This window comes from Talpa europaea, assembly GCF_964194135.1.
Source record: "Talpa europaea genome assembly, chromosome: 5".
Lineage (NCBI taxonomy): Eukaryota > Metazoa > Chordata > Mammalia > Eulipotyphla > Talpidae > Talpa > Talpa europaea.
In genome coordinates, this window is record NC_140071.1 from 143493615 (window position 1) to 143519165 (window position 25551).

The 25551-nt window shown below is 71.1% G+C and overlaps 1 protein-coding gene across 4 annotated transcripts; it reads right to left on the reverse strand.

Moving 5' to 3' along the window:
• Positions 1-4972: 4972 nt before the first annotated feature.
• Positions 4973-14940, reverse strand: FGFR3 (fibroblast growth factor receptor 3; the record flags this gene model as incomplete). 4 transcript variants are annotated; one of them, XM_084233572.1, is made up of 17 exons in its annotated part: positions 4973-5119; positions 5190-5295; positions 5366-5503; positions 5593-5663; positions 5742-5864; positions 5970-6160; positions 6578-6688; positions 6762-6883; positions 7060-7205; positions 7393-7583; positions 8639-8789; positions 9499-9689; positions 9766-9889; positions 10011-10180; positions 11119-11172; positions 11262-11531; positions 14850-14940. In XM_084233572.1, the coding sequence occupies 17 exons, from the start codon at positions 14938-14940 to the stop codon at positions 4973-4975; spliced, it is 2397 nt and encodes a 798-aa protein (XP_084089698.1). The 4 variants fall into 4 exon arrangements, with proteins under 4 accessions (XP_084089698.1, XP_084089700.1, XP_084089699.1 ...); XM_084233574.1 differs by lacking the exons at positions 8639-8789; positions 11119-11172; positions 11262-11531; positions 14850-14940 and adding an exon at positions 7956-8100 and having other exon boundaries at positions 10011-10166; XM_084233573.1 differs by lacking the exons at positions 8639-8789; positions 11119-11172; positions 11262-11531; positions 14850-14940 and adding an exon at positions 7956-8100 and having other exon boundaries at positions 7060-7208; positions 10011-10166.
• Between the last annotated feature and the right edge of the window lie 10611 nt (positions 14941-25551).

Sequence of the window (25551 nt, forward strand, 5' to 3'; positions counted from 1 at the left end):
GCCTGGAGAAGAGGACTCAACAGCGGTAGCTTCTAGATCACCGGAGAACCTCCCCCGCCACGACACGCCTGCCCGGCATCTGGACTGTCTGGTGGGTAGTGCAGGCCCTGCCCTTGCGCCCTGTCCTCCCACTTTTGCTGCCCTCACTTGCCCAAGCCGCTGTCTGCGGGCAGGTGTCGCGAGTGGCCTGGACGCCCAAGTCCCGCGGCACGTTTGACAGGCGCTGCTTCTGCCCGAGTGGCCTCCCTACCCGGTGCTCGTGTTGGAGGCTGCGTGGCCTCTGCCCGCCTGAGGGCGCATCAGGGTTTCCTGACCCTGGTGCCTCCGTGGCCCCTAACCTGACCCCGCTTTTGGTAGGCATTTGGGCAACTGACGTGCGACCTGCGGAGTCGCTCCGGAAGGGCAGGCCCAGACTTCCCCGTGAACTGAAGGCCCCTTCGGATGTCGGGAGGGCCTCTGGCCGGCGGCCCCGGGGCCAGCGCGTCCAAACAACCCTTGAAAGAGTTTGTTTTACAGGCCTCCCGCGTCCGGTGCCGGCCAAGGACCAGGTCCTGAGCCGCCTGGCGCTGTGAGCTGGTGGCGCAGGGCAGTCGGGTGGCCTCCAGGGGGAGCCCGGCCGCCCCTGGCCTGTGACCCGGGCCTGCGCGCCGGGAGACTGGAGACCCCCGGCTGGCGTCGGTGGGGGGGATGGGGGGAAGGGCTAATAAAGCGCTGTCTTCACAACCTGCCCTCCCGGTCTGCGGACAGGGAGGCGACTCCCTTCTGGCCAAGCCCCCCCTTCAGTGGGCACCTCGGGCTGGGAGGGTCTGGGGCCCAGGCTGCTGGCCCCGGTGGCGTGCCAGGCCTGAGATGCAGGAGGGTGGGCAGGTACAAGAGGGCGTGTTTCAGGGGTGGGACAGCAAACTCCCGGGGTCACCTGGGAGGATGATTCTGTTCTGAATTATTCTGGGGGCCCTGGGGTGGGGGTGCTGCCCCAGGACTACTCCCTCTGCTCTGCTGCTCAGCAGAGCTTTCCTCACCCCGCTGCCCAGACCCTGGACGGGCGGGGCCCGCACCCCGCCCTGTGCAGCAGGGAGCTCAGGGCACCCCTCCCTCACACATAGGGGCCCTCGGCCAGTGCCCCCCTCAGGCTCCTTGTCCTCCCTGCCAGCCCCAGGACCCAAGCCCAGGACACTCGCCTTCTTGGGACCTCGCCCCTGTAGGGAGCCCCATCGGGCATGGTCTCCTTGCACTTCGTCGGGCTCCACGCCCACCCTCACATCTGTCTACCTGCCCGACCCCCCCCAAGGGCACAGACTCCATGGCTCTGCCCAACCCGCCGCTGCCCCTGGCCTCACCCTAGGCCCCAGGAACGGGCCTGTTTTTTTTTTAAAAAAAAGATTTATGTATACAAGCACCGGGCACAGTCAGAAGCGCGGGAGGGCGAGAGGATTCACCAGAGCCAGAGCGGGAGCAGAGCAGGCAGAAGGACTGAGGTACACTGCTGAGGGGAGCAGCGGGCGGCAGGAGAGGTCTGCGCGCCATGCGGGACCCTCCTCCGGTGGCCGGGGAGCAGCCGGGGATCGAACAGGCGCCGTAGAGGCTGCGGGCAGCTTCGCAACCCAGCGCTCAGCCGCTGCGCCCCCGGGGAGGACCAGTTTTTTTTGTTTTTTTTTTTTAAGGTTTATTTTTATTTACGCTGCAAGAGTTGGGTGCAGGCCAGAGGTGCAGAGGTGGGGGTGAGAGGGCTCCCCGGAGACAGAGTGGGGAACAGAACAGGCGGATCCACTGAAGTAGGCCGCGGGGAGCAGCGGGGAGACAGGAGGGGTCTGCTGCGCCCGTGGGGAGCTCCCTGGCGGGGAGCGCATGTGCCTCAGTGGCTGGACACCTCCTGTGCCCCCAGGAGGCCCCGCATGACAGCTGGGCCTGAGGCTCCGGCGGGCAGGGTGGGCTGCCCAGGGCGCCCCGGAGCCGGCTGGCGCGGGCCGACGCCTGCTCACCAGCAGCGCGCGCGGGCCGAGGCCCCCAAGTGAGGGCCCGCTCCCCGGGCTCCCGAGCGCGAGCGCGCCGGGCCTCGCGCCTCCTGACCCCAGCCGCGCCCGCGGGGGGCAGGGCTCCTGGGCCCCCGAAGGCCGAAGGCCGGCGCGGAGCGGTCCCCGGCGTGCCCGGACGGCCGGCCTCCCCCGGGCTTGGCGGACTCCCTCAAGCGGACGCCCCGCGACCAGACCCCGAAGAGACTAGCTGGTGTCCGTGGAAACTGCCGGAGGTGCCGGGGGCGGCCGCCCCGGAACCGCGGCCAGACCGCGGAGCGTCCGGCCAGCCCGCCTGGCCCGGCAGGAGGGTGGGGACGCGCGGCTGGGGGCGAGGAGGATCCCCCTGGGCAGCGGCCCGGGCCCCCGCGGGCTGGGGAAGGCGGCGGCGGGCGCGAGGCGCGGGGGACCCGAGGAGCCGTCGGGCGAGGGGCGGGCGGGGCGCCCCACAGCGCGCGGCCCGCCTGCCTCGCGCCGGGCTGGTGCATCCCTCTTCGGACCGGCCCCTCGCCCGGGGCGCAGTTGCAGCCCTGGGGGCCGGCCTTGCGGGGGCGCCAGGTCCCTCGGTGTCCCGAGCGCGCCCCGAGCCCGGCCGCCCCGCTGCAGCCCGCGCCAGAGGGCGCCCCCGGCCCGCTCTGGCGCCCCGACTCCCGCCGCTCCGCCGGCGCCCTCCAGCGGGGGCCCCGACCCTCAGGCCCTCGCCGCCGGCACCTGGCGCGCTGGACACAGAGGGCCGCGGGCAGGCTGGAGGCGGGGAGGCAGACCACTTACCTGAATGGTGGTGGTTTTGCAAGCAGGCCCTCTGGGACCCAGAAAGCAGGCCCAGCCCCTCACCCAGAGGGTACAGCGAACATGCAAGGGGTAGTAAATGCCTCAGAAGATACACTGACGTCCACACTGCAGCCCAGCAGTGGAGCTCTGTGGTGTCCCCAATGGCCTGGACACTGACACCTCCTCCAGGAAGCCCTCCTGGACTTACCCTGCCACTGCCATGTGGAAGTCCTGCTCTTTGCCCTGATGTTAACGGCAGAGCAGAGTGGGCCAGACCTGTCACTGGGGGGTGGGGACACATCTGCAAAGGCACAGGTGCCATGGCACGCAGGGGGCACAGTGGAGCCCACGATGGGGGCAGAGGAGCCACCAGAGCAGGGGTGCGACCCGTGTCGACAACGCTGAGGCCTCTGATGGGGTGTCAGGGCACTGACACAAGGACTTTTCCTACAGGCAGCTCTGTGATGGGGGGACTACTGACTTGGGGAGGGGTGAGGCCTGAGCTGGTGTGGTGCCTGCACATGACCTGAGTCCACCTGGGCTTCATGAGCTGGGGAGCAGCCCAAGCCCTTCCTTCTGGGTTACCACGGCTCCACGCCATGAGCACCGCAGTGCCCGCGCTCCCGGCCCTCAGCAACCAGACAGGCCACAGCTATCGCCGGCTCCGCAGGGGAGCCTCCTGGAACCCCTGGCCCTCGGCTAGGTTTTGCCTTGACCCAGCAGTCGAGACCGAGGGGGAACCCTTGGGGAGCTGCAATAAGTGGCTGCAGCCCCCGCTCCCTCTTCTGGGACAGAGGACAGGCCTGTCACCGTGGGCAGCAGGACAGTGCCCGGGACCCTGGCGCAGGAGGCAAAAAGGGGACAGGCATCTGAACCAGCTGTCTCTTTATTTTGGGGGAAGCAAATCTGCCGCCTCGGGCCAGCACGGGCCGGGTGCCTGAGAACCGGCCCTCCTGGCACCCCGGCCCGGCGGGCCGGCTGACCGCAGAGGACAGCCACTGCAACGGCGTCACAGAGGCAGAGCTGACGCGCGGGCGCTCACCCAAGCTTTGACAGGCAGTGGTCAGGGTGGAAACGTCTAGAAGCGTTGCGTCAGAAGTGTTAAACCTACAGTGAGTACATCTCGTAAAAACTCAATAAATTATATAGATATATATAAACTGTAACATCTAGTAACATCTGAACCCTGCCCGGCCTGCCCCTCCCTGCACGCCTCCTGCCTGGACACGTGGCAGCTAACGAGCTTACAGGAGACACCAGGCGGCTTTGAAGTCCAAAAAATAAGTCTCCTAAAGAAAAATCCTATAGAATTGAATCCCCTGCAGAAAGCCAAAGGAAATAGCGTCCCCCCTGGACTCGCCACCTCAACTACGGCCCCGGAGTGTGCGGGGCCGGCTCCGGCCAGGGGCTGCCGCGTCCAAGGCGGCTCCCTCGCTGTTTCTACATCGAAGCTCAGACTGGAAGCTTGGTGGGCAGCAGGTGGGGCCTGGCGGTCTGTAAATGACTTTACCAACGGGCGGGTCCAGGTCCAATCCGCTCCACAGAGCCGTGGAGTCAGGAAGCCCCCATGGGGCTGCCCTGGCAGGCCGGGCCTCTGCTGGCCAGCCTCTCTCCCCCCATATAGATATTTTTATATATATACCTATGTGCGCGCCACATGCGCGCGTCTATTTATATAAATGTACACCGTTTCTGGAATAAACCTTTCCCATAGACGTTAAAGGCTCCGCCTTCAGGTACCCGTAATGTCAGTCTCCGAGGGGCACGGGGGGAGGGGGGAGGGGGGGCTGTGTGCAGACACCCCCGGAGCCAGCGTGTGAGGGAGGTGCACACGGGGCTTCCTGCAGGCCCAGCTTTGGGCGCTGGGGGCCAGCCCGCCGGTTCTTCTGCGGGTGTCAGGGGACGAGGGGGCCTGGGAGGGGACCCCTGGGAGGAACCCTTACATTCTACATTCGGTCCCCCTGGTGCTGGCGGGCACGGCGGCCAGGAGGTCATTTACAGCAGGTGGGCCAGGGGCCCAGCACCGGCCTGAGGGGCGCGCAGGGACACGCAGCGTCTCCATCCGCCTGTCCACCCAGGTCCCCGCCGGGCTGGCGCCCGGTGGACCACACACCAGCAGCAGCAGCAGCAGCAGGAGGGAAGCTGGGGTCCACGCTCACATTGGTGGGGCTCGGCCGCAGGCCGGCAGCCCTTCACGTCCTAGGGCCCCCGCTGCCAGGGGACGCGGGGGACAGCAGGTCGTGGGCAAACACGGAGTCGTCCCCCGAGGAGCTGGAGCTGGGGGTGTCCTGGCCGCCGGGCGAGTACTGCTCGAAGGGCACCGACAGGTCCAGGTACTCCTGCGGGGGCAGGGGTCAGCGCTCCGGCCTCGCCAGCCCCCCCCCCCAGGGCGGCCCGGGGCGCGCTCACGTCGGTCGACGTCACGGTGAGGATGCGGTCCAGGTCCTCCACCAGCTGCTTGAAGGTGGGCCTCTGGGACGGCGCCGCGTGCCAGCACTCCCGCATGATCAGGTACCTGCGCGGCGGGGGGTCAGCGCCGCGCGGGGCGGGCGGGGGCGCGCGGGGGCGGGGGGGCCGGCACTCACAGGTCGTGCGTGCAGTTGGCCGGCTTGTCCATGCGGTGGCCCTCCCGCAGCAGCTTGAACAGCTCCTCCACGGGGATGCCGGGGTACGGCGAGCCCCCCAGGGTGAAGGTCTCCCAGAGCAGGACCCCAAAGGACCAGCTGCGGGGGGCGGGCCCGGTCAGCGGCGGCCCACCTGCCGGCCGCGCCCCCCGGCCCCGCCCGCGGAGGAGCCCAGGGGCGCCACGTACACGTCGCTCTGGTGGGTGTAGACGCGGTCGAACAGGGCCTCGGGCGCCATCCACTTGACGGGCAGCCGGCCCTGCGGGGGGCGGAGGACGGCGGGTGGGTGGGCGCCCCCGGGCCCGCGCCCCGCCCCCCCCCCCGGCCGCGCGCTCACGTTGGTGGTCTTCTTGTAGTAGTCCAGGTTGTGCACGTCGCGGGCCAGCCCGAAGTCCGCGATCTTCATCACGTTGTCCTCGGTCACCAGCACGTTGCGGGCCGCCAGGTCCCGGTGGATGCACTGGGGGCGGGGCGGGTGGGGGCGGGGCGGGGTGAGCGGCGGGCGGGGCGGGGGGCGCGGGGGGCGCGGGGGGCGGGGCGGGGCGGGGCGCGCCCGCGCACGCACCTTCTGCGAGGCCAGGTACTCCATGCCGCGCGCCACCTGGTAGGCGCAGGACACCAGGTCCTTGAAGGTCAGCTGCTCCTCGGGCAGCTTGCACGTGTCGAAGGAGTAGTCCATGCCCGGCGGCCGGCGCGCGCGCAGGTACTCGCGCAGGTTGCCCTTGGCCGCGTACTCCACCAGCACGTACAGGGGCCCTGCGGGGCGCGCGCCTCAGCGGGGGCGAGCGGGGGCGCCCCCGCCTGCCCAGGCCCCGCCCCGCCCCGCCTGTAGGCCCCGCCCCCTCAGCCCCGCCCTGCCTGTAAGCCCCGCCCCTCACCCCCGCCCTCCTCATAGGCCCCGCCGTAGGCCCCGCCCCTCAATCCCCACCCTGCCTGTAGGCCCCGCCCCCTCAGCCCACTGCCCTGCTTGTAAGCCCCGCCCCTCAGTCCCCGCCCTCCTCATAGGCCCCGCCCCTCAGCCCACCGCCCTGCTCGTAGGCCACGCCCACTGTCCAAGCAGAGCCCCGCCCCTGCCCAACCCAGCCCCGCCCATCACCCGCAGGGCACGCCCACTCACCCCCGCCCTGCTCGTAGGCCCCGCCCCGCCCCGGGCCACGCCCCGCCCACACCCACCGCCCTGCGTGCAGGCCCCCAGCAGGTTGATGATGTTCTTGTGCTTGCCGATCATCTTCATCATCTCCATCTCCGACACCAGGTCCGACAGGTCCTTGTCAGTGGCGTCGTCTGCGCAGCGGTGTGGCGGTCAGGGCAGTGTCCACCGCACAGCCCGAAGCCCCCACCGCGGCCCGGCGCTCACCTTTCAGCATCTTCACCGCCACGGTGACGGGCCTGGCCGCCCGGTCCTTGTCAATGCCAACCGCCTCCGCCATGACCACCTGGCCGAAGCAGCCCTCCCCAAGGGGCTTGCCCAGGGTCAGCCTGGCAACGGGCAAGGGCAGCGTCACAGGCAGCAGGGCCAGAGACCAGATTCTGGCAAGTTGCTCGCTCCCGCCCTGCCGGCCTCGCCCCAGCGGCCCCCAAGGGCCAGTCCAGCGTGGTGCCCACCCAGTGCTCCACCGGGGCCCCCCAACATGCCCAGCCCCTTCCACACTGACCGGGCCCGGGACAGCTCCCACTTGGGGTCGGCAGGCAGCTCCAGCTCTGAGACATTGGCCAGCGCGGGGCCCTCCCCCGAGGACAGGCGGGCGACGCGCACCAGGGGGGTGTTGGAGTTCATGGACGAGTCGGACTCCAGGGACACCTGCTTGGGGCGCAGGGGCAGGTCGGGGCTGCACTCCAGGCCGGGCACCCCGGGGGTACCCCAGATCCACACAGCGACCTCATAAACAAGGCCAGGCCCTCCAGCCGGCTGCCGTCCTGGGGCGGGGGCCTCAGTACCGTGGTGCCCATGGGAGCCGGCACAGCGCGGCTCGGGGATCTGCTGTTACCTGTCGCTTGAGCGGGAAGCGGGAGACTCTGTGCACAGCGGGCGAGCCCAGGCCCTTCTTGGGCGGCCTGTGCAGGCGGCAGAGCACCACGGCAGCCACCACCAGGACGAAGAGGAGGAAGCCGGCCCCGTAGCTGAGGACGCCCGCGTACACGCCACCGGCCTCTCCCGCCTCCACCAGCTCCTCCTCGGCTGCAAAGACACGGGCGTTGGGGCCTGGCCAGCTCACAGGCACCCCCACGGCTGCCCGGCGGGAGCCGGAGGCACAGTGGGGGCAGGCGGGGCCACACCCCGGCCGGTGGGGCAGTGAGGCCCCGAGGCCCACACATCAGGGCCCTGCAGCTGGAAGCGCCGAGTCAGAGGCAGGCCCAAGAGAGAAGAGCCCAGCGGGCCAGCAGCACCTCACCCCGCCACCCAGGGAGACGCCAACGCCGCCGCCTGGGCTGTGGCCTCGGGGCCCACGGGAGCCCCGCGCAGGGAGGCTCTGGCCCTCCTATCCCCGGCGGCGTTGGTGTGTCCCGAGCCAGCAGCCCAGGCGCAGCGGAGCAGCAGCAGGACCGGTACCTGGGAGCACCACCAGCCACGCAGAGTGATGGGAAAACCCGATAGAATTGCCCGCCAGACACGTGTACTCCCCCGCATCCTCAAAGGTGACATTGCGCAAGGACAGAACCTCTAGCTCCTTGTCGGTGGTGTTAGCGCCCGCCGTCTACAAAGAGAGAACAGAGCACGATAGGCACGCGCCAGCACCCATGGGCACCAAGCCAGTCCACTCGGCGACGGTCCAGCCGGACTGCAAGGAAAACGCCGCTGCCGCCACCACCGCCATGGCCGGGCCGCGTCCTCCGCCTGTGCGTCCACACCGAGCCGAAGCCGTCCCTCCACCGGCGAGTCCTCTGTCCCAGGTGAGTGCCAGGCGCGCGGCCGTGCAGACGCGCATGCGGGGTTAGCGCGACGCCGGGCGGGCAGCAGGCAGACAGGCGGGGGCAGAGTGGCAGGGCGCCAGAGAGGCGGCGGTGGGCGCGGGCGTGGAGGGCAGGTGCGCAGGCCGGGCTGGGGAGGGCGGGTCGGCAGGGCCGGGGCCCAAGCAGGCGGTCACAGCAGAGGCCAGAGGGGCTGGCGGTGCAGAGTGGCCGCGTCCGGGCGCGGGCTGGGGTGGGAGCGAGCAGGGGCGTGCAGGCGGGCGCTGGCCAGGGTGTCGGAGCTGCAGCTCTGCGTGCCAGGCAGGCGTGGGACAGAGTCGTTACCTGCTCGGGGCTCGTGCACACGCAGCCAAAAGGCCTTCTCAGCCACGCCTATGAAATTGGTGGCTCGACAGAGGTACTCGCCCCCGTCGCGCTCGGACACATTGGCCAGGCGGAGGCGCGCGTCAGCCTCCACACTCTCACTGATCCAGGACTGCGGGGACAAGAGACCGGGCTCAGGCGCCCGTGGCAGCCGCCCACCATGGACGAGGCCCAGCTCAGGCGGGAGCGGAGGGCCGCCGGCGGAGGGCCGCCGGGCGCACGGTGGTGGCTGTGGCTCGGCGGGCGGGACCCTGTGTCCGGCCGCCGCGGGCTCCCCCAGAGAGGCCCCGCCCACCGGGCCCTGCTCACCCTGGGTGCTCCCACACGGGCGGAGCAGCCGGGGCCCTGGCCTCTGGGCTGGCCTGGCCCGCACTCAGCCCCGGGCCTGCTCCCGCCCCGGCCGGCTCGGCTCTAAACAGATGTTTCTCTTTGTTCCGTAACCAGTGTTGCAAGAGCCCAGGCCAGGCGGCCCCCACCCGGGCCGCGGGAACCCCGCCGCTGTCCTGGCCCTGAGGGTGGAGGAGGCAGGCGGGGTGGCCGCCACCCTGCCCTGGGCCCCTGGGGGGGCTGGCTGCCCCGGTGGTCCTGGGCCCTGGAGGTAGAGCCCACCCCAGAGGGTCTTCTGCCCCCTCCAGGGCCAAAGTGGCCCCTCGAGCAGGCACGCCGCAGACTTGAGCGCCGTCTGGGCCACCCCCTCTGCCCACGGGACCATCCCCAAGGCCACTTTCTCCCCTAAGCGGTCCAAGCCGCCCAGCCCCCTCCTATTACCCCAAGGGCTGCCCTCCCGGTCTGGGCGCCCAGGGGCCCGCAGCAGCACCCACCTTGAGCACCGTGACGTACGGGGTGCCGTCGGGCCCCACCTTGCTGCCGTTCACCTCCACATGCTTCAGCCACTGGATGTGGGGCTGCGCGTCGCTGTACACCTTGCACTGGAACTCCACGTCGCTGCCCAGCACCGCCGTCTGGTTGGCCGGCAGCCCCGCCTGCAGGATGGGCCGGTGCGGGGAGCGCTCTGCGGGGCAGGCGGACTCAGTGGCTGGACGCAGCCTCCCGCCCGCCGCCGCCCGCCGCCCGCCGCCGGGCCTCACCCAGCACGTCCAGCATGTAGGTCTGCTGGATGCTGCCGAACTTGTTCTCCACGATGCACGTGTAGTTGCCGCGGTCCGAGGGCACCACGCTCTCCATGACCAGGCTCCACTGCTGGTGCCGCAGCTGCAGGGCAGGCAGGCGGGGGTGAGCACGCAGACCCTGGACCCCGCGACCCCCCCGCCCGGGTCCGGACCCCACAGCACCCCAGCCCTGTGCCCGACGCCGCGGCCACCCACCGCCCCACCTTGATGCCCCCGATGCGGTGCTCGCCCCGGAACTCCTTGCCGTTCTTCAGCCAGGAAATGGACGGGGTGGGGTTGCCGGCGGCCGGGCAGCGGAAGCGCACGGTGTTGGCGGCCGGCACAGCCAGCAGCTTCTTGTCCATCCGCTCAGGCCGCGTCCAGAAAGGGGCCCCTGATGGCCAAGGGACTGGTGAAGACCATGATCGCCTGAGCTCCCCACTGTGCCTCAGTTTCCCCTTGGGGTGCGGAAACTGGTTTTCGAGGCTCCCCGCCTGCTGCATTGTCAGGTCTTGGCCCCTCCAGGGTGAGTAAGTCCAGGTGGGCACCCACCCCGGGGCACAGATGGGGCAGGCCTGGCCAGCAGAGGCAGAAGCCCCCTGGGCAGAGGCCCCTGCCCAGCTGGCCCAGCCCACCAAGTGGACAGTGGCGCAGCGGGGTGCTCGGGAAGTGCCCTGGAGTGGCTGAGACCCTGCCGCCACCATGGCCTGACAGGTGTGGGGGCGGGGTGCCCCACCTGTCTTCCAGGCTGCCCCACCCCCCATGGCCAGACTGGTTTTTCTCCTCCTTTGGGGAGGCTGCAGGGGCCCGGGGCAGCCCCTCCCTGTGACCTCGCTGCTCCAGACGCTGCCTGTAGGAGCCCAGGTGGACAGTATAGGCAGACGCCTCCCAGGTGGAGACCCAGGTGACCGGAGAGTCCAGCAGGCTGTGCCCGGGGACCAGACCAACGGCTCAGCGCCTGGACCGTGCCCTCAGGGAGGCTGAGGTTGTGGCCCTCAGACCGGAGTCTCAGGGCAGGAACCCCAGCAGCCTGCACCCGCCGGGGGCCCCGAGTACTGGGCCAGAACTTGGCCGAGCTTCCTGGAAGCCAAAGGGCAAAGGGACGACGGGCCCCCAGCCCGGCCCTGGAGCCACCCCGGCAGAGCCTCGCTCCCTGGGGCCTGCCCCCACCCCCTCTGAAGCCCCCAAACCCTATACCCACCTCCTCCCTCACCCTCCCACAAGGCTGGGCAAGGCTGCCGCCTGCTCCACCCAAGCCCCGCCCCGCCCCCGCTGCGGTCTCCCCACCTGCACCCTCCCGCCCGCTGGCACCCCCACCGCAGAGGGGCTCACCTGCGTCTTCTGTCTCGTCCTCTCCATCTTCGTCGTCTCCGGAGGACGGGGCCTCTGCCGGGCGAGGGGTAGGTCGGCCCAGGTCGTGTCCCAGCCGCTCCCGCCTCCCACTGACCCCCGGGGGGGGGGGGGGCGCCACCCACCTGCCACCCGCACGCGGAAGCGGCACAGGGCACGCTGGGTGAGCCGCTGCCGGCAGCTGTAGGCCCCGGCGTCCTCCTGGGAGGCATTGAGCACCTGCAGCTGCTGCGACCCCACCAGGACGCGGGCCGAGGGCACCAGCCCCGCCCCGTCCTTGACCCAGATGGTGGGTCCTACAGGGACGCCTGCCGGCACGGGGCAGCTCAGCCGCACCGTGTCACCGCTGCCAAAGACCAGCTGCTCCTGGACGCCCGGCTCCGGCCCCGAGGCCTCTGCGGAGAGGGGCATGTGAGGGGCCACCCTGGGCTGCGTGGGCACTGGGTCCGCTGTCCAAGGGGTCACGGGCTTGTCCCCCTGCACTGAGCTTGCTGCCCTACACCCGGGGCCAGCAGTGGCCCAGAGGCCGCCCACCCGAGAGGCCTGGCCCTCAGCCCGGCCCCGCACGGAGTGTCCCGTCCCTGACCTGGGAGGTTCGGTCAGCCTTGGGCTAAGTCTGAGGACACACGGCCAGGGGCTTAGAGCCAGAGGGGGAGCACCAGGTCTGGTCAGCGGGCCTCACAGGCAGTGGGCGGGGGCCGGGACCCCCAGGACATAGGCAAGGGAGGGTCTTGGCCCTGCAGGTGCTAAAGCTAGATCCAGGCTGGGAGCTGCTGCCCAGAGGCTGCCCAGCTCCCAAGGGGCCACTAAGGCCCAGAGGCCCAGTGCCGCACTGCCGGCCCTCACCGGGCCTCGCCAGGCCAGACAATGTGCAGCGCGGGAGGGCAGCCTGGGCTTGGGGCCCAGGGAAAGGGTGGGTGGTCCCACCGGGCAGCCTCCCTCCCCAGGCCCAGCTGGGTCAGTTGTGCCGTTACTTGTCATTCTGGCCGACACACGGCCTAGATTCGAGGGCCCAGCTGCCCGCTCTGGCCACGCCAGCCCCTGGCCCCCCAGACAGGTTCCACCCCCACTCTCAGTGTCCTCACAAGCCCCTGCTTGTCCCCATGGTGTCCAAAGAGTCTGCACCCCTGGAGTCCCCAGTCAGGAGGTCCTGGGCCCCAGGCCTGGCGGCTGTGTCCCGCGGGGACCACCAGGGTCAGGCGTTGACCAAGGCCCCCAGAAGGCCGGAAGCAGGCCAGTGGGGTGACCTCAGGCCAGGCGCTGGCCCGAGGGCAGAGCGTGGGTCCGGCTGGCCTGGGCGGGCTGCAGGTCAAGCTGTCCCCACAGCGCTCATTTCAGTTCAGAGGAGCCTGGAGGAAAACCGGCCACTCCACAGGTGTGGGGGGATGGGGCCAAGGGCTCCCCCACCTGCCCTGCCAGGTGCCCTGCGACCCCACCCCGGGGCTGAGAAGGGCAGCGCCCACACCTGAGCCCGGGACCAATGGCAGGAGGTGGGGCCCAGAGGGACAGGCCCAGAGCAGCCCGAAGAGCCAGGGTCTGACTGTGCTGGAGGCAGCGGGGACTTGCCAGCCAGCCCCCCCATGCCGTGGGCTCTCAGCACCCCCTTCAGGGTCCCTAACCCTGTCCCCCGATCACGGCGCTAGGGCAGCGGCAGCTCTTGGTGGTCCCTCAGCCCCCAGGCCCACTCCAGCACAGGGCGCCCCGGGCCAGCTCCGGGACGCTGGTCTCCTCGCCAGCAGCCCTCGGCCTCCGTCCCCCCGTGCGGCTGAGGGCCCCAGGTCCGCGCCGCAGCCAGAGTGCTGAAGCCTGTGAAAGCAGGGCCAGACCCCGACCCAGGCCACTGCCAGGACTGACGTCCACCAGGTTGCGGGCAGTGCTGGGCAGGCCACACCCCGCTGGTTTGGGGTCCCTGTGGGGTGGCCCCCCAGCGTGCAGGGGAGTGCTCCATCAGAAGGGCCTCGGTGGCCCCACTCGGACCTGAGAGGCCCTGGGGGGCTGCGCGGGGCAGGGCTGGGCTCAGGGACAAGGCCAGGTGTGCCCGAGACAGGAGGGCACCTGCAAAGGGCCAGCGAGAGGGGAGGCGAGGGGAGGCGAGGGGAGGCGAGGGGAGGCCGGTCTCCCTGCCTCCCACCAGGAAACATTCTGAAAAGTTTCGTAACAGGAAAAAAAAGGGATCCGGAGGCCCTAATGAGGGCTTAGGGACGCCGCCCCGCCCAGCCGGCCGGCCGGCCGGCCGCAGCCCCAGGAGCCCTCCTGACAGGTGGGGGCGGGCGGGGCAGCCCTGCCGGGTGGTGCCGGGAGGCGCCCACCCCGCCCCGCACCCCGGAGGCTCCGCTCCGCTTTCACTTGTAAATGGCCCGTCCCGCGTCTCCCCCAAGGCCCGTCTGGGCTCCTGCCTCGGGGTGACCCTCCCTCCTCCCCAGTCCAGCTATAGCCGGGGTTTGGCAGGGCCCCCAGCAGCTCGGGCGGGGCTGGGCCGCCCGCCGGGTTAATGAACCACCCGGCGCCGGCCGCGCGCAAAGTCCACGGGGCGGGGCGGGGCGCCTCTGCCTGCTCGGAGCCCACCCGGCCCTCCTGGCTGGCTGGGGGGCCGGAGGCCGGGGCAGGGTGGTCGGCCGCTGGCCCCGCCACGGCGTCCCCGGGAAGGCGCGGGGGGCTCCGGAAGCCTCGCCCGGCCGCGGGGCTTTACTGCGGCGCGTCTCGCGAAGGCGCCGGATTCGGTCCATGGAGCTGTCAGCTCCCGCCGCCCGGCCCGGCCCCGCGGCTCGGGACCCTCCCGGGCAGGCGCCCTGGACGCGGCCGCGACGGCTCGGGGCGCGCCGACCCCCGGCGGCCGGTCACGCCGCGGCCGACGCGCGCGCCCAGGGACAGGGACACGGGGCGCGCAGCCCCGGCGGGCGGCCGGGCGCGGGAGGGGGCGCCGCCATCTGCCCCGGCCGCCGGCCCGCGCCCGCCTCGCGCCTCCCGGGCCGCCATCCATGCGCGGTCTGTGGCCGCCGGGTACAAAGGAGCGGCTGTTCGGTCCCGCCGGGTGGGGCTGCGCGCCCCGGGCGAGGCCGCCCTCCGCGCCGCCGCCGGGCCGGGGGCGCGCCCCGAGGGGCCGGTCTCGGGGCGGGGTCCCCCCGCGCTGCCCCCCGCGTGGTGGCGCCGCGCCCAGGGCGCTCCCGGCCCCTCGACGCCCGCGGGTCATCCCCCTCCCGCGTCCAGCCGGCTCGGAGCCCCCGGGCGGCGACAGCTCGGGCGCGCCAGACACGGGGGGCGGGCGAGGCCCTGGGGCCGGGGTGGGGGCCGGCGGGCGCCCGCCCCGTCCACCGAAGCGCGGCCAGTCGCTCTGCCGAGGCCGGCCGGGATCCGGTGCCGGCGGGCGGGGCTGGCGGCGGCGCCGGCAACAGGAGCTGCCCGTCGGGCAGGGCGCGGGGCGCGGGGCGCGGGGCTGAGGCGCGGCCCGCGCTCGGGGGGCTCCCGGGCGGCCGGCGCCCCTGGGGCCCGGCGAGGCTGCGGCGCCGCGGTGGTGCCCGCCCGGCCGCAGCCGCGCACTCGGGAGGCGGCCCCGCGGCCCCGGCCCCAGACGGCGCGCCAGCCCCGGCCTCGGAGCCGGGGGCGGCGTCGGGCCCGCGGCGGCCGCCCCGGGGCGCCCCCACCCCCCGCCCGGCGCCCCCCCGGGCCCGCAGCCCCGCCGCCGGGCCGGGCTCCCCGCGCCGCGCCCCTCTCACCTGCCGCTCCCCGCGCGACGCGCTGCTCCGCGGCGCCGGCCACGACGGCCGCGGCCACGCACACGGCGAGGGCCCAGGCCGGGGCGCCCATGGCGGGCCGGGGACGGCGTCCTCAGGCGGCGCGCGCGGGCTCGCTGCGCCCCATGGCCCGGCGCCGGCACCGGCGGGAGGACGGCGCCCCCGGGGTCTGCGGAGGCGGGAGGGGCGGTCAGCCCGGGGCCCCGCGCCCGCCCGGCCCCGCCCGCCGCCGCCCGGGGCCCCCGGCGCCGGCCGCCCCTCCCGCCGGCCCTCGCGGCGCGGCCGAGCCTCCGGGGCGGGAAGCCGGCGCCCGGCGATCCGCCGGCGGGGACCCTCGGGGCGGCCCCCCGCGCCCCGCGCCCCGCGCCCCGCGCCGCGCCCCGACCTGGCGGCCGCCGACGCCGACTCGCTGCGCGCGGCTCCCGCTCCGCTGGCGGCCCCGCCGGCCCCGCGCCCGCCGCCCGCCGCCGCCAGCGCGCACTGAGCCCCCGGCCGGCGCGCGGCTCCAGAGGGGCCGGCCCGCGCGCGCCCCGCCCCCGCCACGCCCGCCGCCCGGCCGCGCCTCCTCCCGGGGCGGGGCGGGGCGGGGCGGGGCGCCGGGGGCGCCGGGCGGTCTCGGAGGGCGTGGGAGCGGGCGCGGCGCGGGACCCCGGCTCGGCGGCCGGCCCGGCGCCCCGAGGGGCCCAGACGCGGGACGCGGCCCGAGCGGGGCGCCGAGGGAGGCCGCGCCCGAGCGGGGACCGCGCCAGCCCGCCGAGCGCGCGGGGGTCCCCCGGCCCCTGGGGCGCGCGCCTGGCCCGGGTCTGAAGTCCTCGTACCCGCACCCCAGAAGCGGCGCCCTCCGAGCCGTGTGGCGCCGCCCCAGCCCCCCACCCGCGGCATCGGACAGCGGGTGCCTCCGGGCGTCAGAATGGGGCCGCCCTGAGCGAGGACGGCTTAGGGGCTCCCGGCCCGCCCAGGCCCGGGGCACTGAGAAGGGCACCGGCGAGCCTGGGGAGACCCACCCGGCCCCCATGTGACTGCCCTGCCCGGCCTGCTCTCCAGAGGGCTCCTCTCCCCTGCGCGGTCCCGGGCCCTACCCAGGGGAGGGGGGCGGTGGGGCATCCTGGGGCGTCTGGGCTCTTCACCCAGCGCCTCTGCCCTCCCGGCCGGCGGCTGCTGGGACTCCCTGTGCTCACGGACAGGGGCAGTGGGTGGCCTGTGGGCAGCTGCCCCCTCAGGTGTGCGCAGCAGAGGCCGGTGCGCGGACATGCCGGCCTCCCGGCCAGACTCCAGGGCCCTGGAGGGACCCCGCAGGGCACCCTGCGCCCCCCACGCCCACTCAGGGCCACTCACCCACTGCCAGTTGCCTCACCAGTAGGTGCTTAACTTGCCGGGTTCCCCTTTTCGTGGGAGACCCGCTGGGTTTGCCTTGGTGAGAAGGTGCTGGAGGGGCCTGGCCATCGCTCCAGGGTGACTTCCTGGGGGCCCTCTGGGCCCAGGCAGGGTCTGCCCTGTCCCCATGGGTCCCCTGCAGGGCCTTGTCACAGACTGCCCCGGACCCCAGAGGGGCACCCCGCACCCTGGACTGAGCATCTCGTTATGCGCCCCAGGACCGGCGGCTGGGCCACACGCCCATGGCTGTGCCCGCACCCCTCCCTCCCCGTTTGTCCCAGCCAAGCCCAGGCCCAGGCCCTGCTCCCCAGCGCCCGGGGGCTTTGCTGCCACCCCTGCCCTGCAGCCTGCAAGGCCAGGCCTCCGCTGCTCCAGCAGCAGGCCTGAGACCCGGGCCCAGAGCCCCTGTCCTAGGCGGCCAGAGCAGATGGCCACAAACTGCAGCTCAGAAGCCTGACACCAGGCGTTGGGGCACCCCGGGGCTGCCTGGGGCCGCCGTCTGGGGCCCCGGGTCCTGGGCTCTGGTGGAGGCCCCGATGACCCAGCATGGCCCCGCCTCCGGAGCTTACCTTAGCCACACCTGCATGTGGGGTGTCTGGGGGGGAGCCCCGCCCGCACCCAGGCCTGGCGGCGCCACTGCCTGCCTCTGCTGGCACCTTCGCAGCTCCCAGCAATCCTGCCACATTGCTTCCAGAGGGTCTGCGTGGTGCCCACTGCGCCCCAGGGGACTTGCCTGCCCGCCGCCCACCCGGGGCCTCACCAGAGGCATTTTCATTTTTGTTGTCAAAATAATTGTATTGTTCCCAGTGATTGTTCCCAAGTCAGCAGCTCAGCTGGAGGCCCACCGGGTGGCCGGCTCCTCCGGGTCCTGCCCGCACTGGCCCTGCCTCCGGTGGCCCTGCTCTGCGTGGGAACGCACCGTGGCGAGCCCTGCCTGCCCGCGCGGCCCTGGCCCTCCAGGCTGCGGGCAGGTGAACCGAGGCCAGGCCACACCCACGGGGGTCCCGGTGAGGCGAGTGCGGGCGCGGAGGGCGAGGCCGGGGGAGGGCCCTGGCGGCCCAGCCTGGCAGGGTGGTGACTCACGCTGGGCTGCTTGCTGGGGCCTGTGTGGGGAGCACGGGCTGGGGGTGCGCTGTGGGCAGTGCGGCCCCTGCACCCTGCTGGGGCGGCGGTGAGTGCGGCTGGCTGAAGAGTCTGGTGGGGACTGAGTGGACGCCCGGCCTGCTGTCCGCCAGCAGCAGCTGCATCAGGGCCCCGTGGGCGCCCCGTGATGCCCATGCTGGACCTGGCCCTAGATGGGGCACCTGGGCCAGGGCCTCCTGCAGAGCTCATAGCCACCGCCTTGGTCCAAGCCCTGGCCAAGAGAAGGGCAGCTAGGATCTGTGTCTGCCCACGAGGAAGCTTTGAGTGGAGAAATGGGGGAGACTGAGGCCCTCAGGTCTCCTCTGCCCAGCCCACCCACTGCCCCCAGGGGGCTGCTCCGGCTGCCATGAGAGCGCCTCTCCTTCCCTGCACAGCACTGCCCACCCTGCCAGGGGCCCAGGTCCTGCAGAGGAGGTGGCAACCCCCTCCAAGGCCCTTGGGGTGGGCTGGCCTGGTTCCCTCCCCTAAAGAGAAAAGAGCAGATTTGAGAGAGGCTGCTTGGTGGCTCCTGGGTAATTTCTGCCTTTTTAATTTATTCTTGGAGAATTTGAGGAAGATTAAAACTAAGAGCACAGGGGCCTCCCTGGGGGTGCAGGGGTGAAGTCTCACACTGTGTAGCTATCCGCAGCCACTGCTGCACGAGTTTGATCCCTGGCCAGGGAGTGACCCACGGGGCGCGGCAGACCTCTCCTGTCTCCCCGCCGCTCCCCTCAGCAGTGCATTTCAGTGGATCCCCTGTTCTGTTCCCCACTCTGTCTCTGGGAATCCTCTCACCCCGCACCTCTGGCCTGCACCCCAGTTCTTGTATACAGACAGAAATAAATCTTAAAAAAAAAATTAAAAGCACACATGAGTTGCTTGCAACAGAAATGGAATTTTTTTTAAGATTTATTTTTATTTATTTATGCATACAAGAGCTGGGGTACAGGCCAGAGATGCAGGGGCAGGGGTGGGGGTGAGAGGACCCACCAGAGACAGAGCGGGGAGCAGAACAGGGGGATCCACTGAGATCCACTGCTGAGGGGAGCAGCGGGGAGACAGGAGAGGTCTGCTGCGCCCTGTGGGTTGCTCCCTGGCCAGCCGGGGATCGAACTCGTGCTGCAGAGGCTGTGGATTGCTTCATAGTGCGGTGCTTAACCCCTTGTGCCACTGGGGAGGCCCAGAGATGGAATTTTAAAGGACACCGAAAGAAGGAGAGAAAATAATGTAAAATCTACTGGGCAACATTAGTTTCTGCGCAAGATCCTTAATTTTAGCTTTGAGCTTCCTGGCAGGCTAAGTAAAAAGGGCAACGCCATGAATCATGCGCTGTTGGGAGGCGGTCTTCTTGGGTGTGCTGTGCCAGCCCCAGTGCAAACATTCTGGCCTTTTTGCCCCTTAGTTCACTCAGACCACTAGACCTCAAATCCTGAATTTAGGCTTGGAAATCGTGGTCGCTCCCAGACGAGCAAAGAAACACGGGAGAGGAGTGGGAGGAGGCAGGGGCAGGGGATGGAGCTCAGGCTTCCCCTGGGCTCCCCCCCCTCCCCGAGTAGAGTTGGGCCCTACCCCCCCACCCCCCACCCCCCACCCCAGCTGGCACCAGGATGGATGTCCTTCCGCCATGGGAGGGCCGGAGGCAGCCGGTGGGGGCAGAGCCTGGCTGGGGAGGCCTAGGACAGGGCAGGGGCGTGGCCAGGGCCCAGGAGGGGGGTTGTTGAGGCCTCCACGGCCCCCGACTGGCCGGGGCCAGGCCGGTAGCCGCCGAGCAGCTCAGAAATCTGTTTTCCTAAGCACTTGGCATTTGCCTGAAACCTCAAGTGTATTTTCCCTAAGTTTTATTTTTTCTGTGACCCCAAACTCTGGTAAATTTAAGGGAAATTTAATTATGGTGTTTTGGGTCCATTTACACTTAAACCTTCTCAGCATTTTTTCCAAGACCCTTTTGGAGCTCAGCACGACCGGGGAGCTTCTAAATGAGCGTTTTTATTATTATTATTTTTTGAAAAGGCTTCGCTCCCCCTGAGTGCCCCCAGCACCAGCCTTCCTGCCAAGAATAAACAAGCCGCCTCCACAGGCTCCAGCTGAATTAGGAATCCGAGCCTCAGGCCACTGGGCCCAGCTCGCCTCACCCGCCCCTCCCCAGGACACCCCTCCCCAGGGTCTCCTCAGCCCTTCTCAACACAGACGCTGCCGTCTGCCCGGGGGCCCCTCCTCAGCCCTGTCCTCCCACCGTGTCCCCGCGGACCCGCACAGACGACACCTATGGACGGGCCAGAGCCAGCCCGGCCAGTGGCCAGGCCTCAGCCAGGCTGGGAGGGGGTGCCGCAGGCAGCCCCAGCCTCCTGTGGGGCTGGAGGGGGACTGGGCCAGGGATGGCGGAAGCCCGGGCCGGGGGTGCTGTGCCTTCCCACCAGCCCCATCGCCCCCGGCCTGCCGACTGGGGAAGGTGAGGCAGAGCCTGTCGAGGGAAAGAGTGACCAGGTGCGCTGCCCGTCCCAGGGCCAGGTCGCTGCGCTGGGGGAAGATGGGCGCCCTCAGCAGAACCGGGAGCCCGGCTGCAGGCTGGACCCGGCAGGGAGGGAGCGCCCCGAGCTCGTCCGTCCCCAGGACCCGCACGCAGCGCGCCGAAGACCGTGAGGCAGCTGCCCGCAGACACCCTGGCAGGGAGCCCCGCTGCCGGGAGCCCAGGCCCCCCGGCGCACCCCCAGCAGACCCACCATGCTGGGCCCCTCCGAAGAGACAGGGGCTCTGGCCTCCAGGCCGCCCAGTGAGACAGGCCACGGCGGGCTGGGCTGTGCCGGCCCGGGGGCTCCCGGCCCTGTGTCCCGTGCGGAAGCACAGGCCACGGGGGCGCTTGGAGTGGGGGCGGGCACTGAGCGGAGCTCGGCAGGGGCGGGCCTGGCTCTGGGGGCTCTGGGCTGCCCGTGGCTGCCCGTCCCTTCGCCCTCTCTGACTGCCCAGGAGCAGAGGCCCGTGGGGCCCTCCCGACGCCACCGCCGCGAAGAGCTTCAGTTCCCGAGCGTCTGGGAGCCTGGGCCTGGGTGCAGGCGGCGGAGGCTGCCCTCCCGCAGGGCCGCCCTGGGCCCACCCTCCAGCAGACTGGAGTGTCTGTGGGTTCCCCGAGGTCCGAGCCTCCCGAAACCCTGAGCCCGTGGAGGGACACGGACATTGGGCACTCCGCCTGTGCCAGCGGCAAGCACTGGGGGACCTGCTGAAACCCAGGGTGCCTCTTCACAGGTGGGGAAACTGAGGCACAGTGCACCGAGTGCCTCACACGGGGTCCTCCCAGCCTCTGTTTGCTGAAGGTCTGCTCAGGGACGGGGGCCCCAGAGTGCCCCACTCAGAGGGAGGCCCTGGGGCAGGGGAGCCCATCCCTGTCCACTCCCCGGCCTGCCGGGCCTGCCTCTCAGGGGCCCCTGGGACCCCCGCCTGCTCCTGGCCTCAGGACCACCCCTGCGGGCGCCGCCCCCTCTCCACGCCCAGGCCCCTAATAGAGACGTCTGCCAGCCTCCGGGAGCCAGCCTCCCCGGCTCTGCCGCTGCCCGGCCCTGACAGCTTCATTGTGGGGCTGGCCTGCCCGGAGGACAGAGGGCGTGGTCCAGGCAGCCCCGTCTGAGGGGCCCATGGCGTGCAGCGCTGTCTGCCCCGTGCCCCCAGGGCCAGGCTGGGCAGCTCCAGGCCCAGCCATGAGGCTTCCTGGGACACCCTGGGGAGAGGGGTGGGAACGGGGCAGTGCGGGGAGCTGTCCCCTCCAGATCAGAGAGGCTGGACACAGGGGCTGGGGGTGAACCCAGGCAGCCCCCAAGGGGGAGGGTCCAGGCTCCCCCAGCTGCCAGTCCACTGGGTCCTGGGGCTCGGCCCTGCCCTCGAATCAGGGTCTGGCGGGGCGGCCTGGGAGGGAGGCTGGGCTGCAGGCCGGGGTCCCAGCCTGCAGGCCGGGGGGGCTCCCCGAGAGGCCTCCTCCGCCCCTTCTCCTTCACCGCCCCGCCCTCCCCCAGCGCCCGGGCGCCTCCCTGCCCTCCCCTCACCCCTCCACCCCTCCCCAGGCCTTGCGGCCCCTGGGCGGAAGGCAGGTGGGACAGGAGGAGGGCACCACCGCAGCTGACTCAGGGATGAGGTGGGGGGAGGGGGGCCAGAGCGAGGGGGAGCGGGGGGGGGGCCAGCCCCCGCTTCACGTGTGCTCAGAGCGGCTGCCCCCCCCCCCCAGGATGTCATGCCAGCAGGTGCTCCAATAGGCCCCTGTGGGCCCTGAACCTCTCCCTCCCCCACCCCTTGCAGCCCCGCTGGCCCAGCTGGGACAGGGCTGGGCTGCTCCCGGAAAACTGGGTCAGAGCAAGGCCGGGCAGGCTCCCCAGGCAGGCTCCCCGCACCGCCCGTGCCCGGGGAGAGACTTTGGATCCGGCCTCCCGGCTGCCAAGACTTGCGCACGTGCCGCTGGCCTGCCAGGCCGGGCCGGGGGCGGTCAGGCCTCCACTCGGCAACCTGGCCTCTGGCCTGGCTGCGGGCAGCGTCAGGGCGGGTCCTGGCAGCTCGGGGGTTGACCCTTCCTGGCCCCTTGGGGCTCTCAGGAACAGACTTGGAATCCACCTTGACCCGCACAGCACTGCCTGGAGGGGCTGTTCCCTGCAAGCCCCCGGCACACTCCGCGCAGACCTCCGGCAAGCATAGAAGGCTGTGCCCGGCTCCCCTGCTCAAGAGCCGGCCTCCTGTGGGGCCCAGGCCAGCCCAGGGCAGAGAGGGACTGTGCCCTGGGGCTGCTGCGGGGCGCAGCTGCTCCCCTCACCTGTGCTCCCCAACTGCCCTGGGACCCCTGCTTTCTGACCCCACCGCCTGGCCTTGCCCGCCCCGCCACCCGCCCTGTGGAGTGCAAAGCCCTCCGGGGCAGGCTGGGGGAGGGCGGCCCGGGCGGCCTTGGGTGAGCACTGGCCGCAGGGTGGCCCAGCCGGCCCCACTCACCAGGCGCCGCCAGGTGCAGGGCCCCCAGAGCCCCCTACTCACTCCCAGCCCTGGTAGGTGACTCGCTTGCTGACACCTATGCGGGGACCTGGGCCCAGAGCCTCCCCGCTGGGCGTGAGGGTAATGCCACGGCGGACAGTCCGGCCCGGAGCCCTGGGCTGGGCGGGCGCTCACCTGCTCGGGACGCTCCAGGAGCGGGCTCGCATAAGCCTGTGCGCGCCAGCGTGAGCACCGGACAGGGCGGGTCTGGGGCACCCCTGCTTGCCAACTGGGTCAACAGTGCGGCGAGGGTCCGGACTGCCCGTCCCGCCACCCACAGTCCGACCAGCACTTGAGGGCCAGCCCTGACCAGGCCGGCAGCAGGGCCAGGGCTACCAGGGGAGGGGCCTCTGCGTGGCCTGAGCTGCGGGTGGGTGAGGCTATTGGCCCTTTGGGGCTGCTCGGCCCCGCACCATGGCTCTGCCTGTCCACCCTCTGGGAGCCCATGTGGGGCGGGCGCTGCTAGGCCAGTGAGCCGCCCAGACTCAGCCCCCCGAGGCCTGAGGCCAGGTGGGGCATAGTGGCAGCCGGCAGGACAGGCCCTCAGCTCAGGGTGGATGTGGGTGCGGGCCTGGATGCGTGGAGGCCACCAGAGGGCAGAGAGGGCAGCTCAGGCAGAGGGCCCGACCCGGGGGAGCTCAAGGGGTGCCCACAGTTGTGGCCCAGCGCTGGGGAATTGCTGCAAAGCAGCAGCCATGCGGTCAGTTGAGCCAGCACCCAAGGATGTATGTCCCTGGGAGTCCCCTAAGCCCAGCACCCCTTTGGCCCCTTCCCTGACTGGGGTTTCGTCACACCTGTCCAGCTGGCCCCTCCACCCGAGCACCCGGGCACGGGACAGCTCACCTTCTCAGTGGGGGGAGACCCTGCTGCCCACAGGCTCCATGCCAGGCCCCCGGGCTCCAGAGGGGTGACCACAGGGCTCCTGGCCACCACTGCCCCTGGGCTGCCCCTCCCAGCTGGGCTTCCCTGGACCCTGCCCACACCCCTCCGGCCAGTGGGGGAATGATGCCAGGGCAGGTGAGCTGGTGGGAAGACCCAGCTACCATGGGCACCCCCACGCTCAGAACTGTGGGGGCCGGATGGCCCAGGTGGGCATGGAAGCACTAGGGCGCTATCCAGGCCCTGGGGGATCAGCCTGCCCCTCGGCTACCCTGTCCTCCCTTCCACGTGGCTGCAGGGCGAGTGCCCACCTGGGCCCGGGATGCCACAGTCCCAGGCAGCTTCTGTCTGATGGTGGCACAGCCTGTGGCCGTGAGGGTCTGCCTTGGGCTGGCGGCCGAGGAGGCCCGGCGCATCGGGAGAAGGGAGGGCAGCGAGGACTGGGGCTGACCTGGGAGAGGGGAGGCTGTGACCCCTCCGTGCCAGCCAGCGGGGCACTGAGCCCCAGGGCCTGAGGCAGGGCAGACCTGGTCTCCTTAGGGATGGGTCTCTGGCCAGGATGGGTGAGTCTGGCCAGGCCAGGCAGCAAGTGGTCAGCGCAGGCCCAGGCCCTAGCCACCCAGGAGTTCCGAGCCTGACGATGGCAAGGCGGGGAGGAGGCAGGGGCCGAGGAGGGTCCCGCGCGAGTGCAGGGGCGCTGACGGCTCAATCCCACCCGTCACCGCTCAATGGGCCCTTGTCCCGGCCATTGACGCTGCTTTCCCGGCCCCCTGGCGACGGCCTGGCCACGCCATCTCCGGGGAGGCTGGAATGTGGCAGGCGGGGCTCGGGCTGGGGGTGGGGGCTCCCGTTCTCACGCCCATGGCCACTCAGGCCGACTCAATTGGAATTTAAATGCCGGCCATTGTTGTACCCAGAAAGGCAGGAGTCAGCACTGCCCTGGGGGCCAGGCCGGCCCTTCTGTCCTGTAGGCATTTGCCCCGCCCCCTCCTCCAGGCAGCCCTCCTGGACCCCGCCAGGCCTGGCTGTCTGGCTGGGGCTGGGACCTGATCTTGACAGCTACTGTCCCTGGGGGCCTTGTCCAGTGTCCTCTCTCCCAGCCCCTCTGAGGTGGTGCTGCCCCTCCAGAGCCCCCAGGCCAGGACTGCCCAGGGCCAGAGGTTGCTGTGTGCCCTGGAGCCCACCTGGTGGCAGAGGAGGCTGGGGTGGTGAGGGACTTGGGTCCTGACCCCATAGACCTGTGTCCATGCCCTTGGCCCTGGGTCCTTGGCCTGCAGAGCTTGGGTCTCAGGATCCCATCCTGGAAGGAACACGTCGAGGCCCCCAAATGCTTGGCTCAGACCTACCAGCTGGGCCATTCCTCTGGGTAAGGGGTATCCCCAGGTCCAAGCTGGGACCCCAGGAAAGTACGCAGTTGAGGGAACACCCCCACTGCCTGCCCCCCCAGGCCTCCAGACCCGTCTTCCTCACAAGGCCAGCCGTACTGCTGGACACACCGAACCAAGGCGGAGCCGGCCCCAGCCTCTGTGGGTGCCCTCCGCGGGTGACACCCCAACCTCCAGGCCTCGTGCCTCCTCTCACAGGCAGCTCAAAGCCCCAGCTGGTGGGCACATTGCCTCCGGGCCTCCAGTCTCCCCCCACCCCCCGCCTGGTGCCCTCCCTAGGTCGGGCCGCTCAGGGGTGCCCCCGGCCTGCCCCCCAGCCCCTTCCCACCACCTCTTCCTCTGCTGAGACTTCATTCATTTATTTATTTGCTGAACCTCTGACGTCCCTGAAAGGAGCCTTTGTCCGCGCAGACAATCAACGGGCGAATGGAAACGGGGTTGTTTGAGCAGAGTCTAGTGTGTGTGTTTGTGGGGGCGGGGGCGGCGGTGCAGGCCGGAGGTGGGGCGCACGGCCAGCGCAGAGCACGGCCCTGCCCTGCGGGATCCCCAGCACTCGCACCAGCCAGCAGGGGCGCGGAGGCTGGACTCAGCTGGGCTGGACCATGCGGGGTCCCCACCCGCCGGCGCACCCCGCCAGCCCGCTCCCAGCTGCTGTCCAACCTTGAGCCCTCAGGCCTGGGCTCCCCCCGGGTGCAGGGACCTCACTGCAGCCAGGACAGGCCCTGCATGCACCCAGGGACCGGGCGGGCTGGGCCGGTGCGGCCGGGGGGCCGGGGTGCTAGAGAGACTTGTGCTGGGCTGAGCCCAGGCCTGGCTGGCCGAGGTGGGTAAGGTCGGATTAAGGTCTCCGGAGCTTGTCTGAGGAGATGGGCTGTGAGGCCAGTGAGGCCAGGACTGCAGGGTCCGGCGCAGGGGCAGGCTCCGGG